Source organism: Sinocyclocheilus anshuiensis, unplaced genomic scaffold (assembly GCF_001515605.1).
Source record: "Sinocyclocheilus anshuiensis isolate Anshui unplaced genomic scaffold, SAMN03320099.WGS_v1.1 scaffold1826, whole genome shotgun sequence".
Taxonomy (NCBI): Eukaryota; Metazoa; Chordata; class Actinopteri; order Cypriniformes; family Cyprinidae; genus Sinocyclocheilus; species Sinocyclocheilus anshuiensis.
Window position 1 is genome coordinate 448413 of NW_015542582.1, and position 22918 is coordinate 471330.

At 37.5% G+C, this 22918-nt stretch overlaps 1 protein-coding gene and 1 pseudogene across 3 annotated transcripts in view; one reads left to right on the top strand and one right to left on the bottom strand.

Annotated features, from left to right (window-relative positions):
- LOC107694425 (OTU domain-containing protein 4-like) overlaps positions 1-7653 on the top strand; it is a 15964-nt gene extending 8311 nt beyond the window's left edge. For 2 of the 3 annotated variants that reach the window (XM_016494114.1, XM_016494117.1), the window contains exons 15-19: positions 660-715; positions 4180-5080; positions 5230-5406; positions 5677-5732; positions 5821-7653. In XM_016494114.1, the coding sequence (XP_016349600.1) occupies positions 660-715; positions 4180-5080; positions 5230-5406; positions 5677-5732; positions 5821-6900 (2270 nt within the window). In that variant the 3' untranslated portion in view covers positions 6901-7653. The remainder of the gene's footprint in view (positions 1-659; positions 716-4179; positions 5081-5229; positions 5407-5676; positions 5733-5820) is intronic. The other variant, XM_016494116.1, reaches the window with a different exon arrangement.
- Positions 7654-7738: 85 nt separating this feature from the next.
- Positions 7739-22918, bottom strand: part of LOC107694427 (ATP-binding cassette sub-family E member 1-like) — a 17924-nt pseudogene continuing 2744 nt past the window's right edge.

The following is a 22918-nucleotide window of genomic DNA, read 5'->3' on the forward strand; positions in this document are numbered from 1 at the left end:
TAACCGTGGGGAATTTTATCATGATTTATCGTCAAACCGGTAACCGTTTCATCCCTATATGCTAGTCTCACGAGTTTGTTTATAGGAGCAAAGGAAGCAAAGTTTCCTTACTTTAGCAAAGGAAAACCAGTCTCCTCTTGGCTTATATCGAAATCCTCTGACATTTTTCTTTGCAAATCTTCGGGTTGTACTTCTAATTCGTGACCGGTGTTTTGTTTTGTTTTCTCGCCGCGTTCGTCACTAATCACGCAACACCGACGTCTTACGTCATCCGCTGGCACGGTTTCCGCGTATGACAGATGACGGAAGTGATAGAAAAGTGTTTATTACGTTTGAAATATGGATATGTTTCTTACAAAAACACATGGATTCGCTACAGTGGGACAATTTTTATTTTTAATATAACTCCGACTGGATTCGTCTGAAAGAAGAAAATCATATACACCTAGGATGCTTCGAGGGTGAGTAAAACGCAAGCCAATTTTCATTTTTGGGTGAACCTAACCCTTTAAATATATAGCAGCATGGACAGACATTTTCAGTTTAAAAGGAAAAAAATCTCTGTAAGACTTAATGCACTGCCTTTATATTGATCATTTAGCTAATGATATTTTAATTCATGTTTAATCATTACTCTGAAGTTTTTTTTTGGCTTTCAGAAACACCCCAAAGGCCTGTACAAAGACAGAGGAGCACCACTGAAGAAAAACAAGGAGTGAGTTACATTAAGTCATTTACACAGAGCACACTCTACTAAACCGATTCAGATTTGTCTTTATTTAAACTGTAGACCAGGGGTGTCCAAACCTGCTCCTGGATGGCCACTGTCCTGCAGAGTTTAGCTCCAACCCTAATTAAACACACCTGAAGCAGGTAATCAAGGTCTTTAGTCAGAGATTAGGCTTGTTCGAGATGAAATATACTAGCCTGCCACCGGCTGGCGAGAGTAGCCGCTTGCAGTCGAGGCGGAATTAAAAGCGGAGACGTCAAGTCGGACACGTTCTGCTCCCGTTAGTGACGATCTCGCGGTGTTTGCATATATCACAGATGAAGTGAATTAAATGCAATATTTGTCAAATACACAGACGTTTCAGAAACGTTTTTATGAGCAACAAAAACACTATTTATATACTGCTTAATACAGCGCCTTCTGTTCATAAATAAAGTTCAACATAAACATATACTATTTAAATACCAATAAAGTGGGGGTATATATGCTTTTATCTGGGTTTTTTTTTTTTTGATAAACGTGACTCAATATAAAAGATTTTACTGTTATAAAAACACAGATTTGTGCATTATGAATTGAATTGTTAAATGCAACACACATTGTCCTTGTCATCACAGAATCGTCATTAAGGCTTTCGCAGCCGATTTTGAGCAACTGCAGCGCCTGACCTAGGCAGCTGGTCTCGTTTTGCTCTCGCGATACTTTGATGGCACATGTGATCGTAAGGCGGCTGCAGCGCCGATCAAAGTCGGACAAATTTTCTAACCAGAATGCACCACTTTTGTCAGGCGACAGCCGATCTTTGCGGCGCCGCATGAAGTCGAACACTATTTAAATACCAATAAAGTGGGGGTATATATGCTTTTATCTGGGTTTTTTTTTTTTTGATAAACGTGACTCAATATAAAAGATTTTACTGTTATAAAAACACAGATTTGTGCATTATGAATTGAATTGTTAAATGCAACACACATTGTCCTTGTCATCACAGAATCGTCATTAAGGCTTTCGCAGCCGATTTTGAGCAACTGCAGCGCCTGACCTAGGCAGCTGGTCTCGTTTTGCTCTCGCGATACTTTGATGGCACATGTGATCGTAAGGCGGCTGCAGCGCCGATCAAAGTCGGACAAATTTTCTAACCAGAATGCACCACTTTTGTCAGGCGACAGCCGATCTTTGCGGCGCCGCATGAAGTCGAACAAGCCTGTTGTCTTACTATAGGGAGATGAGAGGGTCTGTATTACTTACTATTGGAAAAAGCGTAACGGCTAACTTGGATCACGTGTCCCTTAATAACCAATCACATTACAGCCTTGACGTCATTGAATTTCAGTCAGAGTTGTGCGACACTCAGTCGTCGTTTACGGATCCCATAGGAATGAACGAGAAGTGCCGTGAGCTGAATCCCACCTGTTGCAAAAAGTCAGTGACTTCTTTTATAAAACAGCATTTTCTCCGTGGTAAACTCTAAAAAATTGTTAAATCCAAAAGTATTGTTTAGTGTAAAACTTGAAGATTAGCAGACAGACTGTCAATTCATTAAATGATAATCCGTTACCCCTAAAAAGCTGTTTATTCAGTGTAGTGATGCCTCTCCTCCATTGACATCCATTAAAAAAAACAACCTCTGGTCTCCTTTCCCACGTACTGCCAGACCGGAAGCATTAGCTTTAGCCGTTACGCTTTTTCGGCTAATGGTTGCAGGCTTGCCTTCTAGTGACTTTGCTTTAGTCTCATTAGAAACTTGCAGGCAAGTGTGTTGGAGCTAAACTTTGCAGGATGTTGGCTGTCCAGGAGCAAGATTGGACACCCCTGCTGTAGAAATTGTCTTTGAGGTTCTGACAAAACCAAGTATACTAGAAAGTGTTGTAGTCCTTCACACCTGTGGTTCCCAACCCTGGTCCTGGGCTGTGTTTCTCAAAAGCATTGTAAGATAAGTTGATCATAGAGACTGTTTTTCATACGTCGCTAACTCAGCTGGGTTTGATTGTTGATGATTTGGCATGATCTTAGATTGGTTTGTTCTTCAAAGCTCATTCTGGTGTTGCTGTCATTGCAACAGGTCTGTAAACTTAAACCTGCTCGGGAGCAGGCTTATTTTATGTAAACAGGATTAGTTTGCATATTTTTAAGCTTTGATTGATACTTAAAATCTGTCCCAGCCACTGCTACTTTATTACAAGAGTACCCTACTGATCCAGGGACAATAACTTAAAATAATAATAATTTTAAAATTAATTTGAAAATAATATAATAATGTTGTGTAGTCTATAATACTATAGACACAGCCGGTTTTACTCTATGAAATATATATTTGTGATAAATTATTTACTTTGTAATTGTATTGGAGTCTTACACGCAAGCTATACAGTTAATCCTAGCCGTGCATATTGAGTGTTGACAGCTATTATGGGAGTGGCTTGATGGAGTGCAGGAGATGCAGATAACATGATCTTGATGGCTTAAGAAACTTTAATTAATGCTGTCACATAACAAATCTGCTTCAAAGATAAAATTAAATGAATTGCTAATTATAACATTGAAATAAAAATGTAACGCCTGTACAAATACTAGAAATTGTGAATATAAATAATTGGGAATCATGTGAAAATTTAAAATAAAATAAAAACAGTGCACATTTCATTTATCTATTATAACATTTATGTGCTTTTGTTTGCTTGTATAAAGGTCCAAAGATTTGTCAACCTTTTCGTCAGGTGTCTTTTTTTAATCATATGATGTCATTATGTTGCTATCTTGCCGCCAGCCAATTGTTGCATTGCTGATCGTGGTTTCGAGTATCGATACATATGCCATTTTTGGGGAACACAAGAACATGCAGTAATCTTAGACAATATAATCCAGATATTTTAATCAAATCCACAAATTCCTTTGAAGAACCAAATATGCCAGAGATCAGTTAGAAGATCTGGAATCTTTCAAATCATCTCAGATGTATTAATCAAGGTACGAAGAATGGACCCCTGGACAACCCTGCACATTTTGTATGTCTCCCTAATCAAACACACCTGATTCAACTCCTTATCGTGATAGTAGAGATTTCGAGGCCTAAAATTGTTGTCAGATGAGAGACATCCAAAATGTGTATTGTTTAAGGGGTACTGTAGGACCAGGGTTGGGGACCACTGCTTCCCACCATGTTCAAGTGCATGGCAACAAAACAAGCATTATATCTTTCTCAACTCTGGACCCTGAGGTCCACTTTCCTGTAGAGTTTAGCTCCAAACCTAATCAAACACACCTGAACCAGCTAATCAAGTTCGTCAGGATTACTAGAAAGTTACAGGTAGGCGAGTTTGATCAAGGCTGGGGCTAAACTCTGCAGGAAAGTGTGAGAATGTTGAGAACCCATGCAATGTATTTTGCCCCTTCCTTGTTGATTTAAGTTGTTTTGAACTAACCAGCCATTGGTTTATACTCTATTCTAGATAAAGGTTTCTGAGGAGCCAAGGCAGAAACCTTCTTTAACAATAAAAGAGAAAGTACTGGAGAAACCCTCCCCTGCCTCTCTTTCTCCACTTCCTGCTGTTACCGTCTCATCTGACCCCAAAACAGCCCCATCTTCATCTCAATATGAATCTGCTAAAGTCCCCGCTCCTAATCAGTCTGCTCCCGAGGCAATTAAAAAGACCCCTGTCCCACCCAAAACTAGCCCTGCTCGAAGGCCAGACAACAGTCAGTTTGCCCCGGTGTCCACTTCAGCCCCTTCACTGTCCATCTCTGTGGCAGGAGCAGTCTCTAGAAGCACCCCTGCCATTATTCAGTCTACACCTGCTCCAAAATCTACCCAACCCTTATCACAAGCTGTCCCAGTGCCTACCCTATTGCTCCCAACACCTGATCTTAATTCCCAGCCTACTCAAACAGCATCTCAGATTACCTCGGTTGCATCTCAAATCACCCCTGTCGAAGTAGCTCCTGCTATCCCAACTCAAACTACTCTGGCCCCTTCTGGCTTAGTCCCTTGTGCCTCTGTAGAACCAACCCCGTCCATTCAAAGTGCCCCACCATCTTCTATTTTCGCTCCACCATGTATACCAGCCTCTGCAATACCTGTTTCTGCCCCAGCTCAGGTTCCTGCCCCTATATTAGACGCCCCAGATCAGTCTTCTACCACCCTTCCCATTGATGGAAGCAGTGGTCCACCAATTGCCCAAAAGTCTGTAGACCCTCATACGACTGTGACACCAATCCTTCTTCCCCATGCTCCTCCTACCTCCATCTCTCCTTCCTCTGGTCCTGCCCAAGCTCCACCTCCAGACTTACCTCAGTCTTCACTCAATGAATCAGATCCACGACCCTGTGAAACATCAGCCATGCCTGCCTCTAGTAAGTTTCATCCTAATTCAGTCTTGGACATGGCATTGTTTGAAATGCATCTTATTTCAGAAGTAAAATTGGTTGCAAATGATGACCTTTTAGTAGACTCAGCCGATCAAAATTCCATGAGTTCTCACAGAACATCTCTTGTCCATCAGGTGTAGCACCTGCTTCGGACCCCCAATCCCAACCCCAACAACTCCCCTATCCTCATGTCCAATGGTCTCAGCTCCTTCAGGACCCAGTTTATCCAGGATTCCCCAAGAACGAGAAGGGAGAGGTGGAACCGCTGCCCCCCTATTCCTTCTCCCAAAAAGGAGAAGACCTACCGCAAGGTAATAAAGACCCTAGTGATCCATTTTATACTGTATGTAAAAAAAGAAATAGAAACTTTCCCTTCTACCTCAACATTGATTCAAGCAGCCAAATGTTAGACTTTTAGGTAAATTGTACTTGAGCTGTTTGTTGTCTTTGTTGCTATGCCACCCTTATAGTCAGTTTCAGTACTTATGAGTTGACATGTAAGATACCTTTTCAAATATAGGCCATTATTCAACTCTATTTAGTCTGTCTTCATCATAATGATTTTAATCTTTGAAATGCAGTCCGTATTATTTCAGATATGAATGTCCTCAGGTTCTTCTTCAACCTCGGTGTCAAGGTACACGGTTTGAGAACTCTTCTTTGCATTTATTGCTTTATTAAAGACCACTGTTTATGGAATTACATAGTACTCCCAATTTCCACAGGCATACTCTCAGCCGATGTTTCCTCCCATCGTATATTTGGGTGCACTTAACCAAGCCTATCAGATGCACCTTAGAGGGCCTCCTCCTTCCTCGGACTCTCCTGCTAACCCCACTGTGACTTCATGGCAACCAGAAAACCCTTCCCCTCCTCAAAATTTGCGCTCCATCCCTGACACCTCATTGGACAGCCATGCTCCCGTTGCACCTGTAGCATCTGGTAGCGGTCCTGTTGGTCCCATAGAGTTGGGAGCGTACAATGATCATCCTGTATCCATTCCAATGTCACTGCCACCAAGGCCACCAATGACCTGGCCAGTTTCTTCTGGTCCAAGTAGCTATGCTGGGTCGTACCCATCTGGCCCTCCAGTGCATTTTTCCCCACCACCCTATCCACCCCCTGGGAATCAGATGTATCCGCCGTCATCCGTTGGGTACCACCGTATGCCATTTCCAATGCCTCTTGAGGCCTTAAACCATGGCCCTCATGGTCGGATGGATGTCTTGCCATTTGTTCCTCCATCAGTGGACAGAGGTCAAGGGAATGGCCAGAGGTCTGTAAACCCCCAGTTCGGGTCCTTGCAGAAGACTGCTGGTGATTTCAAGACTGTAGATATTCCCGTTTCAGTGGCCACAATGGAACCTCCACCCTTTACTGGACCTTGTTCTGTTGTACAACCTTTTCCGATTGGCCCCCTGCAAGGAGACATGGTAGGATTGACCCCTTTTACCAATGGGAACTTAGGAAAACAAGGGGGAGTCTTTCCACAGAGCCATCATGCTGGTCCTATCGCAGAAGACCCTTCTCGCTCCATTCACCCATATTCTCCTGATGATAACTGGTCTGTGGAAGAGATGGAGTATCCCAATGTAAATCTTAGAGCAACTAAGTCCTTCTACAGCCAGTCCTACAGGGGTGGAGGAAGACGGGGCCAAGATGACAGAGGAGGATATCAAGGCAGGGGCCACCGAGGCCAGAAAAATTATTCTGGCCGTGGAAGACAAGATGAACAATCGTCTTGTAGACATTTTGGGAGACGAGGTGCAGGTCCAAGGGTAGTGATGCAGTTACCATACCCGTGATGCTGAAATGCTGGATATACACTATTTTTTGGTTTACAATGATATCAGATACACAAAATCTGTTGTTTTGAGTTTATGGGTGGCTTTTGGTAAATGGTATCGATTAGGAACATATCCAATGCTTTTAACAGTTTTCTGGCTTTTTCTCCCCTCACATTCTTGATTTAAAAAAGTACAGCGACTGTTTCACCTGTTCCTATTTCACTAAACCCGTGAAAATGTAAATGTGTGTTTGCATTGGTAATAAAATCTAATATTTTGTTTTCTTGTTGCACTGCCCTTACATGCACAGCAAAAGGGAAAAAATATTGGTTTTATATTGATTTGAATGTATAAAACTTTTCATATCTATGTGCACTTCCTGTAAACACTGAAATCTTTTATTTACAACTTTTAATGTGGGTATTTTTTTTTAGACTGGTTCTCAGATTACTGTCTTAATCAGAATTTTCCTGAAAAACTTGTAAACAATTCATCTTGTGCTGCAAGGTGAGCATAATGGTGTCAGCATATCACCTGAGATGACAGGAAAAGTGCCAGGAAAGTGCCTTTTTTTGTTTTGGAAAATGTGTTTTTCGTTGAGTTTCTCACTGCACCTTTATTGCACTCTATCAACCTCCTCCACAGGGTTCTAGGGTGTCTGCTGAATGAATGTTGATGCAAAATGCCTGTAATAAATTACATTTCTGATCCAAAGATGTAGTTTTAACACCAAACAAATAAAAGATTAAGAATGTCTTTCTCCATTGTTGCCTTTCCATTTTTCAGTTGCAGTTCCCTTCAGGGACTATGCATTTATATATTTAGCTGGACCAGACCAGACTCTCTTGCCTTATCATTTGTCAAATATGGTCTTCAGAGGAAAAAAGTACATACAGAACGATGTATTTTGACACCAAATACAAGCCAAAGAACATCTTTCTCAGCTGCAGTCTTTCCATTTAAAGTCAGTTTATTACAAAACAATCTCACTGCACAGACGCGTCACCCAATATCACTGACACAACAGATTTTGTGTAGCTGGTAGTGCGTTTTAATATTGAACCGCTTCTAATTGCATCTTCACAAGACTGCAGAATGCAAAAGCCTAATTTTGAGAAATCAAGTTATTTAATATGTAACATCGTGTAACATGATTAAAATATTTTATTCAAAATATACAGTTGCATGTTTGGCGTGTGTAAATTGGTTCGCACCACTTTGTGACGAGAAAGAACTTCAGTTGTTAATGATAACGATAATTCACCCAGACAAATATTTTTTTAAATAATTTCCTCTCCTCACAAGTTTGGCTTTATGTCAGAGGATACGTCTTGTCTCTGTTGAATCGCACCAATGGCTGAGAGGAGAGGAGTGGAGCAGATCTGTATGTTTGAAGTGGTGATGGTAATTCAGTCAAACATGTAAGTCCACAGTGCCAGCGCTTGCTGGTCTGATGTCATATTGAGCGGCTAAATTTCTGGAATTCTGTGAAATGGAATCTTCAGTCATCCAGGAAGAAGTAGTTTCCACTCTTCTTTTGTTCCACATCCTTAAAGGCGAAAGCAGATAACAGTTTTGTAATAAACAGGTACAAAGCTACTGGCCACACTTTGATACAACATCAAGACCATCAAGTCAACAGCCTATTTAGACAGCATTTTTGGAAGTCACAGAAGCATGAAACCCTATTATGAGGCCCAAAAATGCTATCTAGCTAGGAAGCTTCAGTTTTGAGATGGTTGCAATCCAAACACTGAATTTTCGATGTTAAGCTAACTGAGACTTGTCATAGCACTTGCATATCATTGCTCTTTTGTTGATTTTGATTGCTTCCATTGTCCTCATTTGTAAGTCTCTTTGGATAAAAGTGTCTGCTAAATCAGTGGTTCCCAACCCTGGTCCTGGAGGCACCCCAACACTGCATGTTTTGCATGTCTCCTTAATCAAACACCTGATTCAGATCATCAGCTCATTAGGAGAGACTCCAAGAGCTGAAACTGGTGTGTCAGAGAAAGGAGACATGCAAAATGTGCAGTGTTGGGGGGGTGCCTCCAGGACCAGGGTTGGGAACCACTGTGCTAAATGACTAAATGTAAATGTAAACTGAATCGAGCTGAATAATGACATTACTGGTGTTTGTAAAATTAATACTGTGAAGCTGCTTTAAAACAATCTGTAATGTCAAATCAGTTTAAAAGTGAATTAATTTTGGGGTAAATGCAGTTATTATAGTTCACTAAAACTAAAACCATAAAAAATGTAAATAAAAGATAAAACAAACTTTAAACTTACTTGATTTCAGCTAGTTGCCAAGGCGAAATGTCTAATTTTCATTTAGTTTAACTTGAAGTAAACTTAACTAAGTAAAACTGATATAAATTACTAAAAACTATATTTACATAAAAAATGCCAAAAACACAAATTACAAAAAAATTTCAAAAACAAATATAAAAATAAAACTAGTTCAAAATCGGAAATAAAAACATTATCGTAATAATACCAACAATAACACTGAATAAATGATATCCGAAGAAAATTATCTGCCAATGTAATTTGTAAAGAGTCATTTCAATTTGAATGTTTACCTTAATGGAATGGAGTTTGTTAATTCTTGGTCTGAAATTGTTTGGGTCTCTTCTGAACGTGATCTCCAGCTGCGCTAAAAACTTATTCATGCCAGCCAGCAGGGTCTGCGGACTGATGAGAAGCACATTTCAGTATTAACATTGGTTTCATAATCACCAGCATGCTCATAGAGTTATGTGATTATTCTATACATTTTTCATTTGTACATTTAAGGAAACTTTTGCAAAAGAACTACCAATTACAGACACGTTATCAGAGCAAATGAAGTACGCATGCATTGGCGTTAGTGTTTCTGGATGGAATCCCGTCGAAGACGATGACTCGGTCCGCCAGATAAGTGGCCATGATGAAGTCGTGCTCCACCACAAATGCCGTCTTCTTGGCGTGAAGGATGAATCTGCATGGCAAATAAAGGAAGGAATCTGTGAAATAAGCATCGAGTGCAGATGTAGATGTTACCGTTTGATGACCCTGGCGGCCATCAGACGCTGCTCAGAGTCCAGATACGCAGACGGCTCGTCGATCAGATACACATCTGCCGGCTTTCCTAAACACAGAGCCAAAGCCACACGCTGCAGCTCACCGCCAGACAGATTCTGGACCTACAGAGACACAATCAGTGTGTTTGAACAAGCATGTATGAATCAAGCAAACTGTGTCATGTACTTCAGTGATGTTATTATTAACAACAACTATATATATATATATATTTAAAAAAAATATATTTTTCAAATGAGAAAAAGTTAAAGTTCTAAAATTAGAAAAAAAATTGTTAGAAATATTAAACAGAAAAATTACAAAAATGACAAGAACACAAAATTACTAAAAGAAAATGAAGAATGTAAATAAAATTGAAATCTAATTCAAAATATTGATAAATACTATAAGGTTTTGAAGTTCTAAAATTACAAAAAAAAATCTAATGCTAAATACAAACATTAAAAAAAAGACAAAAAGAACAAAATTACTAAAACTGAAAATATAATAATAAAATCTAATTCAGAATATTGATAGATGCTATAATAGTACTAAGGGTGTTGAAGTTCTAAAATTAAAAAACCGAAGAAAAAAAAAGCTAAACAGAAATATTTAAAAAACCTATTAAATGACAAAAGCACATAAAATGACTAAAGCTTCACATTAAATTAAAGACTGAAAATACACACATTTCCAAAATATTAAATTCTACAACTGTTTTAAAGGTGTAATACTAATCAAAAACAGTTAAATAATAATAGCATTACATTTCAAATAGAGCTGAAATAAAATATTAAAGACTTAAATTTATTTAGAAATGTTGCCTTGTCAACTGAACGTTTTAATTGAAATTCCAAAATTACTATAACTGAAATAATAAATTAAAGTGAAATTTTATATATATAGTTGTAAAATTACTAAAACTGAAATAAATAAATATAATAAAGCTAAATATAATTTTTTTTGTTTGTTTTTTTTGCAAATTCAGCACAATTCAATCAACAAGATTCAATTCATTTCCTTATTTTAATGTAAAGGTTTTTCCTAAATGCATCTTGGCTAAGACAAACTCCTTAAGACTTTATGATAAGAGTTTATCATACCAAGCAACTTGAAAGTAAACACATTAAATATATGTACATACTGCCTACTTGGAATATTACATTGCATTGTGGTGATAAATAATTAAAGAGCTAAACGTGATGCATCAAGAAAACGAGCGACTCATTACACTCCTAAATAGCAAATAACACCAGAATAAGACTGGTGTACTCACGTCCTGGTCGATGATGCTTTCGATCTGCATGGGCTTCATAACGTCAGTGACGAACTGAGGGTGTGTGTACGCGTCTCTGATCTTCTCGTGCAGCAGGGCTCGAACGCTGCCCTGAAAACACACACCGAACATCATGACTCCTGCAGACTGACGTATAACGCTCACTAACAGAGCTCAAACTCACTTTAAACTTGGGGCTGATCTTCTGTGGTTTGTAGCTCACGTTCAGGATGGGCACCTCACCTGAGAAACACAACACACACTCAGTTGCCACACATAAAAGTGTACGTGTCTGCCTGTAAAAATCAATAAACCTGTCTGTGTGCAGATTTGCTATCCTTGTGGGATAAATGTCTTAAAATGTCCCAAAAAGTATTTTAACTTCTCAAATGAGAAATAAATCATAAATGAACAAATGTCTTTGTTACTATTATTAGTAGTAATTATTCTGTGCATTAATAATAGATTAAAGAAAGAAAATTGATGCCATGCCAGCTTCTTAGACTATTATCATGGTGAAAACCCATATCTGAGTTATTAAAATTTAAAACATTTACAAATTTAAAACAAGACAAAAAAATGGTAAAAATATGAAACTAAAAATCTTCAAGACCTATTTTCTTAAATTGTAAAACTTTTAAGTAATTTTGTGAGGTGCTTTCCTCAATCCTAGATTAATTTATAGAAGTTATTTTATTTCTATTTAGTTTTTATTTCAGTTTTAGTATTTGTTTTTAAATGTATTTTACCTACAATTAGACTTAAGACTAAGAATAATTATATATATATTTTTTTTTTGGAAATTAATAAAGAACAATCTTTTTAATACCATGCCAACTTCTTTGGCTATTTTCATTGTGAATCCCATAATTGAGTTTTAAAATTAAATAATTAAAATAATTGAGTATTAAAATTTTAAACAGAAACTAATATAAATATTCAAGACCCATTTTTCTTAAATTCTTGAACTTAATTTGTATTAATTTGATTTAAAATCTATTCAGGGTAGGACTGGGCGATATGGCCAAAAAATTATCACGATAATTTTTTTTTCATATCAGTCGATATCGATAATTATCATGATAAATGTCAAATTTTTATTTCTTTCAACTTTAAAGGCAGATATTTGCTCTAATGTGAAAGACGGTTAATTGTGGTTTTAAACTATTCTTTATGGTCAGAACATGACAAAGACTTCGTTTTTGTATTCTTTACACTTCTCCAGTCATGTTTCCTTAACAAAATAAGCATCTTAATAAAAAAAAATAATTTCTTAGTTCTGCACGTTCTAATGAGTGACACTGTTTCAAACCAAGAAACAGGTTTGTGTTGCCTGATAATATTAATAATAACATTCTCTTAGAAATACACATTTGATAGTAGCTTGAGTTAGGATGCAGATGTAGATTTGTGTTCATTATCAAAATCAGTAAGATAGATCTGTAAACACTGTAACAATCTCATTTCTATATGGTGAAATTTAATTACTCTGACTGTTTGAGGTGTTTTTTTAACCATAGGTCTTCCATAACATACATTTAGATCATGATAATCACAGTTAAAACCACAAATATAGCACCTCGATACCATGATAAAAATGCAATATGGCTTCTAGGTATTTGTATGAAAAACAGTAGTCTAAATACATAAACGCATAAATGCTATAGCTTATTCACAAAAAATACTGTGATTATATTCCATTACTCCTCTTTCAACACATTTAATACATGTCTACATTAATAATATGTGACCCTGCAGCACAAAAGCAGTCTTAAGTTGCTGGGGTATATTTGTAGCAATAGCCAAAAATACATTGTATGGGTCAAAATTATCAATTTTTCTTTTATGCCAAAAATCATTAGGACATTAAGATCATGTTCCATGAAGATATTTTGTAAATTTCCTACCGTAAATATATCAAAACTTAATTTTTGATTAGTAATATGCATTGCTAAGAACTTCATTTGAACAACTTTAAAGATGATTTTCTCAATATTTAGATTTTTTTGCACCCTCAGATTCCAGATTTTCACATAGTTGCATCTCGGCCAAATATTGTCCTATCCTAACAAACCTTACATCAATGGAAAGCTTATTTACTGGTTTTGTGGTCCAGGGTCACATATAATAAAATTCGACACGAATACCCACATTTCTGACACAAAACCATGGTGCAGTTAGTGCTACTACAGTAAATCTCTGGTAAATGATGGCGATTTGTCGATTAAAAAGCCTTCTGACTGTTGCGCACAGTGTTTGTCAGCGCTGTATCATCTGGCTGTAAAGTTATTTGTGTTCCTTGCTGAATTCAAGCACTTCACACTGGATCTCACAGCGCTGTTTGACCGAGACTCATCAGCGAGTAACGCATCTGCTCTAGTGAACTCGCCTTGCGCCGCTGTTTGAACTTGAGCCGAGCAGATAAACGAGTGGCCACGCTTCAAATGACTAGCGCTCTTTCGTTCCGCCTTTGCCTCATAAACATTATATTGAACATTTATTAACCTCTTGTTATCGTTTATCGAGGAAATTTATATCGCGCGATAATTATCGTTATCAATTTATCGCCCAGCCCTAGGCCAAAATACAACTATTTGAAAATCTGTAATCTGATGGTGCAAACAAATCTAAATATTGAGAAAATCACCTTTAAAATTGTCCAAATTAAGTTCTTAGCAATGCATATTATATCAGTATCGATTTAACACCCAGCCCTAATTCAGGGATATCAGAAGAAACATTTTCTCAGAAAAGAATATTACAATCCAATAAAATAGGATTAGATTTAGAATTTCAATTTTTTTTATTTTTTGTGATTAAAATGAATAATTTGCTGGAATGTTAACTATTGGACTGGTGTGAGCTGATTTTTACCTCCTCCGTCTGGTTTGAGGCCTCCTGCAAGCATTCTAATGAACGTGGTTTTCCCAGTTCCTGAAAGAGGAAACCTCGTTTAGTGGACAATAAATGAAGTCACAATCACCACCGCTTCCTTTAACACGGAGCAGCATCTCACCGTTCTCTCCCAGCATGACCATGATCTCAGAGTCGGTGAACTCTCCTTCCGTGATGCCGAGTGTGAAATCGCCCATGCTCTTCTTCATGTTGGGGTACTGATAGCGGCACATTTTCTTCACTTCCTCCTCAGCGGCCGTCTCCGCCACTTTAAACACCAGAGACGTCTCCCTGAAGCGCAGGTTCTCTGTCGGCACGTAGCCGTCCAGGAAAATATTGATTCCTGAAGGAAATAAACTCTCATTCCGTGATGGTGAGCGAGAACTCGCCCATGCACTTCTTCATGTTGGGGTACTGATAGCGGCACATTTTCTTCACTTCCTCCTCAGCGGCCGTCTCCGCCACTTTAAACACCAGAGACGTCTCCCTGAAGCGCAGGTTCTCTGTCGGCACGTAGCCGTCCAGGAAAATATTGATTCCTGAAGGAAATAAGAGAATGTTATCGTTCAGAATCAAATCACTGAGGGTGCTTCTTAAATTAGTGAGGGTGCTCTAACATACATATATATATATATATATTAGTGGCAGTCGTTGCTATGGCGCAAAGCGCGCTCCGTTCATAATCACTAAAAAGCTGTCTCTGATTCAAGAAATCAACAGATATGTCCGTGATTGGCTACACTGCTCAACGCTGCAAAAACACGTTGAAATAGAAATCGATCTCCAGAGCGCAAACCATAACACACTGGATAGTTTGCCAAATCTGCAATAAAATGCCATTATTACAGCTTTAATTGAGAGTGCTTTTGGTTTCGTTTGAGGGTGCCCCCCGTAGAACCGGGCCTGTTTCTGAGCATCACATGCAGGTTTTAGAGGACCGTACCCTCCCGGACGCTGAAGGGCATGGTCACCACACCGTAAGCGCTGGGAACGCCGTACAGACAGCAGATGAAGTCTGACAGGTAATCCAACACACTCAAGTCGTGCTCCACCACAATGATGTACCTGCACAGAGGAATACGAGGTGTAAGGAGTAGTATTGAGGAGTAACTAGCGACTCTAAGAGAGCATCGGAGGAGCTTCAGACCTGTCTGGAGAGATGAGGGAGCGGATGGTGATGGCAGCTCTCAGCCTGTTTCACATCGAGATAACTGGACGGCTCGTCGAACATGAAACTAGAGAGAGTAACGACAGTGCTATCAGTGCTGTTGTTAGCTAACTATTAACCAGTATTCATTCGTTGAATTAAAGCTAAAATAACAAACACATAAATATTTGATGAAAAACTTACAATGAAAAATAGAAATGCTGCCTTCGCAACTAACTGACAGAAGTTTAAAAATAAAGCTAAATAAATATTTTTTAAAAACTAACAAAAATGACAAAAGCACATGAAATTTCTTAAAATGGAATATATAAAAATAAAAGATCAAAATATTAGGAAATATTATAATAGTATATATATAAAAAAAAATGAATATCGCTGAACATTACAGGATTTTAGATTAAAATTACTAAAACTGACATAAAAAAATTTAAGCTAAATAAATATTAAACACCAAACTAATAAAAATGACAAAAGCACATGAAATTATTAAAATTAGTAAAATGAAAATCTAAAAAAAATTTAAACACAAAAAATGTAATATTATATTATACAAATAATTATAAAATAACACTGCAGGACGTTAGATAATTAAACTGAAATAAATTGAGTTTAAGCTTAAGTACTAAAATTAGTAAAATTAAAACTGAAAAAAAAAAAAATGTTTTATGCTAAATATAAATATAAAAAAAAAATAAAAATGACAAAGACACAACATTACTGAAACCAAAGCTGAAAATATGAAAATACAACCTAAAAATATTAATACTACAACAGTATGTAAATAACACTGAAATAACAATGAATGCTACAACACTTCATCATTACAATGAAATAAAATAAGTTTAAATACTAAAATTACTTAAAACTGAAATAAAAATCAAAGCTAAACAAATTTTAAAAAACAAAAACAAATAAAAATGACAAAAAAGCATGCAACAAAATTAGTAAAACTAAAACTAATTTGATAATTGAAAAAAAAAAAAACAAGCTCAAAATATTAACATTAAATAAACAATACTAAAATAACACTAATGAAATAAAATAAATTTAAACTGAAGCACTAAAACTGAAAAATAAGAAGCACAAAATAAACAAAAATTCGTAAAAATAATATATAAATAACGCTAAAACAACACTGAACGCTACAGGGCTTCATCACTGCACAAGTACAGATACTGAAAGACACATATCAGCTCTCTGAATGCAGACGACTGCGCAGGCGAATCTCTGCAGCTCTCCTCCTGACAGATCCTCAACATTACGGTCACGCAAGTGCAACAGATCTGACCAATCAGAGCACATGACACAACAAAACCACCTACATTATTCGATCACATTTCTAAACATATACATGATCCTGCACAAATAAAAATGCATGTGTACTTACCCAGCTGTTCACACACCAGCTCCTCTGACTTGGTGTCGTCCTTCCTGCTCAGGATGGTGCCTACTGACCCCTGCAGGACAAACGGAGAATTACAACACAACCAATCAGAATCAGAATCAGAAGAGCTTTATTACCAAGTATGTTTACACACACAAGGAATTTGACTTGACGACAGGAGCTTCCAGTGCAGAAGAAAGTACAAACATAGTGCAGACATACATGATAGTGCAGACATACATAGGAATAACACAGTAGGAATAACACAGTAGGGAATCTTGATTATGCAGATTGATTATCTGCATAATCAAGCAGATATGACTTCAAATTTCCATCAGCTGCCGTTCATACTGACCTTAACGGTTTTGGGGATCTGATCGACATACTGCGGCTTCACGATGGCCTTCAGGTCGTCTTCCAGGATCTTGGTGAAGTAGTTCTGCAGCTCGGAGCCACGGAAATATGCAAGGATCTCCTGCCAGTCAGGAGGAGCCTGGAAAAACACGCATGAATTAATTTATTTATTCACTTTTTAATGCCATGCCAGCATCAAGGCTATTTTCATGGCAATCTCAGAATAATTAGAAAACGAGCTAATATGAAAACTAGAATGGACCTTTTTCACATTCCGGGTTTCTCAGCAGCGGAAGTCGTCATAGTTGGGTAAACTTGAAGAGCGGTGAATGGGAGAGTAGCACAAATATATTTTTTTGCATTCCCATTTTTTCAAATAGCAATAGAAAAACTCCACGATAGTGTTTTCCTGACTTTCAATAAAAGGGAAAAAAATTGAGAGAGGCTGATAACAGCTGTCAGAAGAGAGAACGATGTCAAATTTACCGTCCCGCCCATAGACGCCGCATTAGAAACAACCACGCATTAGCATTAACTGTTTTTTTGTAATCTGATGCAAAGGTGATACAATACAAAGAATAGTGTTATAAATGTACACACATTCAAAAAAAAATGCAAATATGAAAAACTTTCGAGGATTTATGATGCTGATGATCAGGGCAGGACTTAGGGGGGCGGGGGCCCCTGGGCCTGAGGTTAGGTTTGGGCCCTATACCTACACTACAAATGCCCTGAAATAGAACATAATTATGGAGAAACACAAAATACACAAACATATGCTTTGAGGTTCATAAATAGTACAATTAATATGCAACATGTCTAGGCTATAGTCAAAGTTTAAATGTAACTAGACGTGTTCTCTCAGTTGAGAGATCAAAACCCTGAAATGCTGGCTATTAACAATCAAATGAAATCACTATCAACAAAATTCATAGATGGATTGTGCATAAATGTTAAGTTTAAATATAACATTTTAATGTAGAAATATTAAATGATTGCAAAAATGAAATAAGCTACTTTTTAAAATATGAAACTACAACCGCCAGTAGGTGGCAGCAAGTGACTGTCTTAATGAGTGAGTTGAATCAACCGATTCGTTTAAAAAGCTGATTCATTTAACTTTGCAAACGACTGTAGCCTGATTGAATCATTTGCTGGTCTGTGTAATGCTGAGGAACAAAACACTGCTGTTCAGAGACACAGCGGTTCTGCTATTTGTTCTATTTTCTTTCTGACGGAGCAAAACGGAATTTTGTGTCTGAAAGTTACTCTGTAAGTTGTTGTTTATTCTGAAAGTTACTCTGTAAGTTGTTGTTTATTGTACATTTGCGATCGTGCAGATATTCGGAAAAAACAAAACAGGACTCTTGTTTGTGTGATAGGCTAAGTCCTATAGGCATAGCTATATTATAAAAACAGAAACTATTTTTTATTTAAAATCATCTTGATGACATTTCTTCCCCACTATGTGTAATGGCAGTAAGACGAGAGAGAGCGCTTAAAACTCATCAGATGATCGCATAATTTAGTGGAACATTCATATAGTAATATAGAATCATCCTCTGTAAAGAAATGAGGTGTGAACATTTGAGAATGTATCATTATCTTTCTAAATGTGCGCTCTTTGGGGCTAAAGGCTTAATGGAGCTGTTTAAAGTAGCGTTGTGATAACAAACCAATCGGTGCAGACGCGATTCAATACGTGCACGTCCTTCTTCTATGTGAAATAATCATAAATACCAGTTTATGCTGTTTGATTGTGGCGTCGAAGGTCGTAGTTGTAAGCTGTAGCCCCGGCTGGCCCGTTTATATCTTGCGTGCGCAGTGGAAATGACGAACAAATCAAACAAACGTAAACGGGCAAAGGCGGGGCCCATGGGCTGCAGTCCACTAAAGCCCAATGGTAAGTCCGGCCATGCTGATGACCGTTAAACGCTTCATCACAGTCTTGTGAAAAGGGTCCATTGTAGGGCTGGGTTTTGACACAAATTTCACGATTCACAAGCTTGCGATTCGATTCGATTACCGATTAGATTCAATATAGATTATTTTGGATATATATCAGGTACAGTACATGCCAAATTTTCTCAAGGAAAAAAAATCTCTCAACTAATGCTGTAAAATATACATGAGAGTCAGTTGGTACTACATTACTATAATATTGAAGGTTAAAACTAACTGATTTGTTACAATTTCACTTAATGAACTTTTTAAAATAATAAAGTTACAATTACATAATAATATTTCTACTTCAATTTGTTTTTGTTTTTTAAATATAAACATCATGGTGGCTGTCATAAAATCTTGATGGATTTATTTAAACATAAATTAAACATTGAAGAACAGCTAAATGATAATTAATATATTATATGGTGCAGATATTTAGCAAAATGCCCCTCTCCACAGTTTATTTTTCTATCTGACTAATGAGTTTATGGTCACCAAATATGTTTTTCTGAGGTAAATGTGTCGTTACGTGACATTTTTTTACAAGCCGTTATATTGGCGTCTTTGTGCGGCTGAAACACTGATTGAGAGATTACATGAGACAGAATACGGATTGTAAAGTTGTACTCTTTCTTTCAACTTACCTTCGGATGTTTAGTCATGTTTATTTTGTGCTGAAACTGGTATTAATGTGGAGATGATTAGTTCACGTCTGTTGAACTGAGGCGCTACAGCGATCTGTCAATATTAAAAGTACCAAAGTGCTTATTGCGATATATTGGATGGGAAGTACCCTTCAACGTTCAGTCCATTAACTGAAAACAGGCTAGACTAATCGATTCTTGGGATTTAAGAATCGATATTGTTCCGTAAAAATGAGAATCGATTAATATCGAAAAGTCCATTGAGAAACTAGAAACTAGATTTGAAGTGTGTGTTTGTGCGGATGATAGAAACTCACATCGAATCTCCCCAGGTTTGGTTTCTGTTTTCCCGCCAGGATTTTGAGGGCAGTGGATTTCCCGATACCGTTAGTACCCACGAGCCCCAGCACCTCACCTGGACGAGGGATGGGCAACCTGACAAACACGAACACTCAGATTAAATGCACAACATACTGAAGCATAACTAATGTACTGATGACTCAGGTGAGATGCACGTTCGTACCTGTGCAGTTTGAAGGAATTGGCACAGTATCTGTGTGTGGTTTCCTTCTCCAGGTTGCTTGGCAGGTTCACGATTGACAGAGCACCAAATGGGCATTTCTTAATGAAAGAGAATAATTAAAATTAGATTAAATGTATGATAAACTATGAAAATGTTATGGAAATGATTAAGTCAATTTAGAGAACAGTTTTAAAAAAATCAATTGCATATGTCATATTTGATCCATAAGGCTTTTATGGCTCATATAGTCCGATATAGTTAAAATATGGAGGAAAAACAGCTCAGTTTTATTTAGAGGCCCAAACTGGGCAGAAATATGCAATTTGGTGCAGATGCTGATGTTCATATGCCAAAAAGTAAGATAAAATTCTGACGCTTATAATGTAAATCAGTGAGATCTTTATAACAGCACAGCAGATACTGACATAAAATGATCTAAATATCAGTGGTCACTATATCTCCAACAATATGTCTTGGTAAGATAAGACTGAAATGATCCAAACATAAAATGCAATGCAATGCTGACTGAGAGATGAAGAAATAAACACTCCTCAGAAGATGTTCTGGAGGCTTGTGAAGATCATTCCTCCGCTGAGGAACAGTGAAAGTAAAGCTTCTGGAAACAAACGCTCCTCAAAAGATCCTGATGATCAGATTTGAGACGCACTGATTTCTCTAAAAAATGACTGATGGAGAATCAAGTAAAGCTGAGCTGCTTCAGTCCAGCAAGTGTTCATCTGGATATAGTTATTCTAAAAGTTATTCTGATGATTACGTGATAAAACTCAGTCAAGATTTAACAGCAAAGAGACATGTGAAGCACCAGCTGAAACTGGACGTTTTGTACATTTACACTAAAATAGCTTTGACCGGATAAAAAACTCTACGGAAGGCATGGAGTAGATTGTGTGCATTTTGTTTTTCTGCAAAGGTTTGATCATGTTGAACATTTAGAGACCTTAAAAATGTGAGCATCCCATATGATACTGTATAGTGTTAAATTACTAGCTTTTCAAGGAGATAGTGCCACTGATTGAAGACAGAGAGAAATACAATGTCTATCATTGCATTTTGCTGTCAAATCTTTAGTGTACAACAGTAGTAATTACAAGTGCAGTTTTGTGCAAAACAAACATTTGCATTTTTCTTTTTGCTGAATACATACATGAATATAAACATGCACTGAACAGACAGAATCACAACGAAGGGTCGTTCAATTACCTTGATACAGATTCCACAACCAGTGCAGAGAGACTCTGAGATCCAGACGATTTTACTCTGAGGTGTGACCTCGATACACAGCTTACCTGAGAAAACACATGAAAACACATGAATGACACCAAAAACCTGCACCGAAACTGAAATCAGGCGAATTCAACGGGCGATCCTTACCCATGCGCACCACCGGACAGCTCTTCTCGCACTCTTGACGACATTTCTTGGGCTTGCACTTGTCATGGTTCACGATAGCGATTCTGGTGTTCTTCTCGGCCATTTGGCTGGCTTGATGTCGCACAGTGGCGACGCAGATCTACAGGAACAGAGGAGGTCTAGACCTCACTAGAATAAGAGGGAGATAAAGATTTAGACAAGCTAATAATTAGGGTTGCATGATATACTCAAAGCAAATGTACAAACTGCAATATGCATATCACAACATGCTTGCATTAACTGAATAATTTTAATAGTTTTAACAGATTAATAGTTTAGTAATAGTTTTAATAAATTAAATTGATTTTAATACATATGAAAACTCAGAGTTTTAAGTCATGCTGTCCATGATTTACTGCCCAAAAATGAGAAATGTATGGAGTAGGGGTGCTTCGATTGATCGGCTACCGATCACTATCGGCCGATAATCACGTTGGGATGATTGATCGGCGGTCTCTAAAAAGGCCGCTCTAAAAAAAAAAACGATCTCAAGCTGATGACGCTGCCGTGAAAGGTTTGGCCCGACATGCAGCGTTACCGTCTCTGTCCGGCGCGGGTGAAATAATTATATAATGCTGAATGTGAGGTACTTACCTTCATATTTCTTCATTAAAGCTGCAGTCCGTAACTTTTTTGGTTAAAAATGATCCGAAATCAATATTTGAGCAAGTACATAACCAGCCAGTGTTCAAAACTATTGCCTTACTTTAGCAAGGTTATCTTATAATAATGTTTTCTAATTTGAGTGGTATGGGTAGGTTTTCGCGGGAAATTCGAACATGGCACTGCGTCATTACGTCACTTCTGTAAACATAAAGAAGTTGTCCCGGCTACTAGGCTACATCGCATGTGAGGATCCTGCAGGTAGCGGATCGTTATGGCACTCGTGGAGGTAGGAAAACATAGTTCTTTATGAACCGCAGGATTGCTGGTTGGAGTATCACTATAAATAGTTAAAAATGATAAAAAGAAGGCTTTGAAAAAGATGATCGGTATCGGCAGATACTGCTTTCTGTGATCGGCCTCAAAAAACCTGATCAGAGCACCCCTAGTATGGAGGTTATATCATTAGGTTTTTAATTACATTTAAATCTTAATTTAAACTAATTTTACACATTTAAAGCATTACTGTATAGCATTAACAAGTTGCATATTTCGTCAATATCATGCAGCTCTACTATTCATGAGAAATAAAGATTAATGACAAAATAACACTTCCAACAAGCTAATAATCAGACTTGCATGATACAATGAAATTATCTAACATACAGCATACTTCATGCTTCCTTCTGCTGACCAGCTTTTTGAAGATGCTGATTTCATTTTCCAGCAGGATTTGGCACCTGCCCAC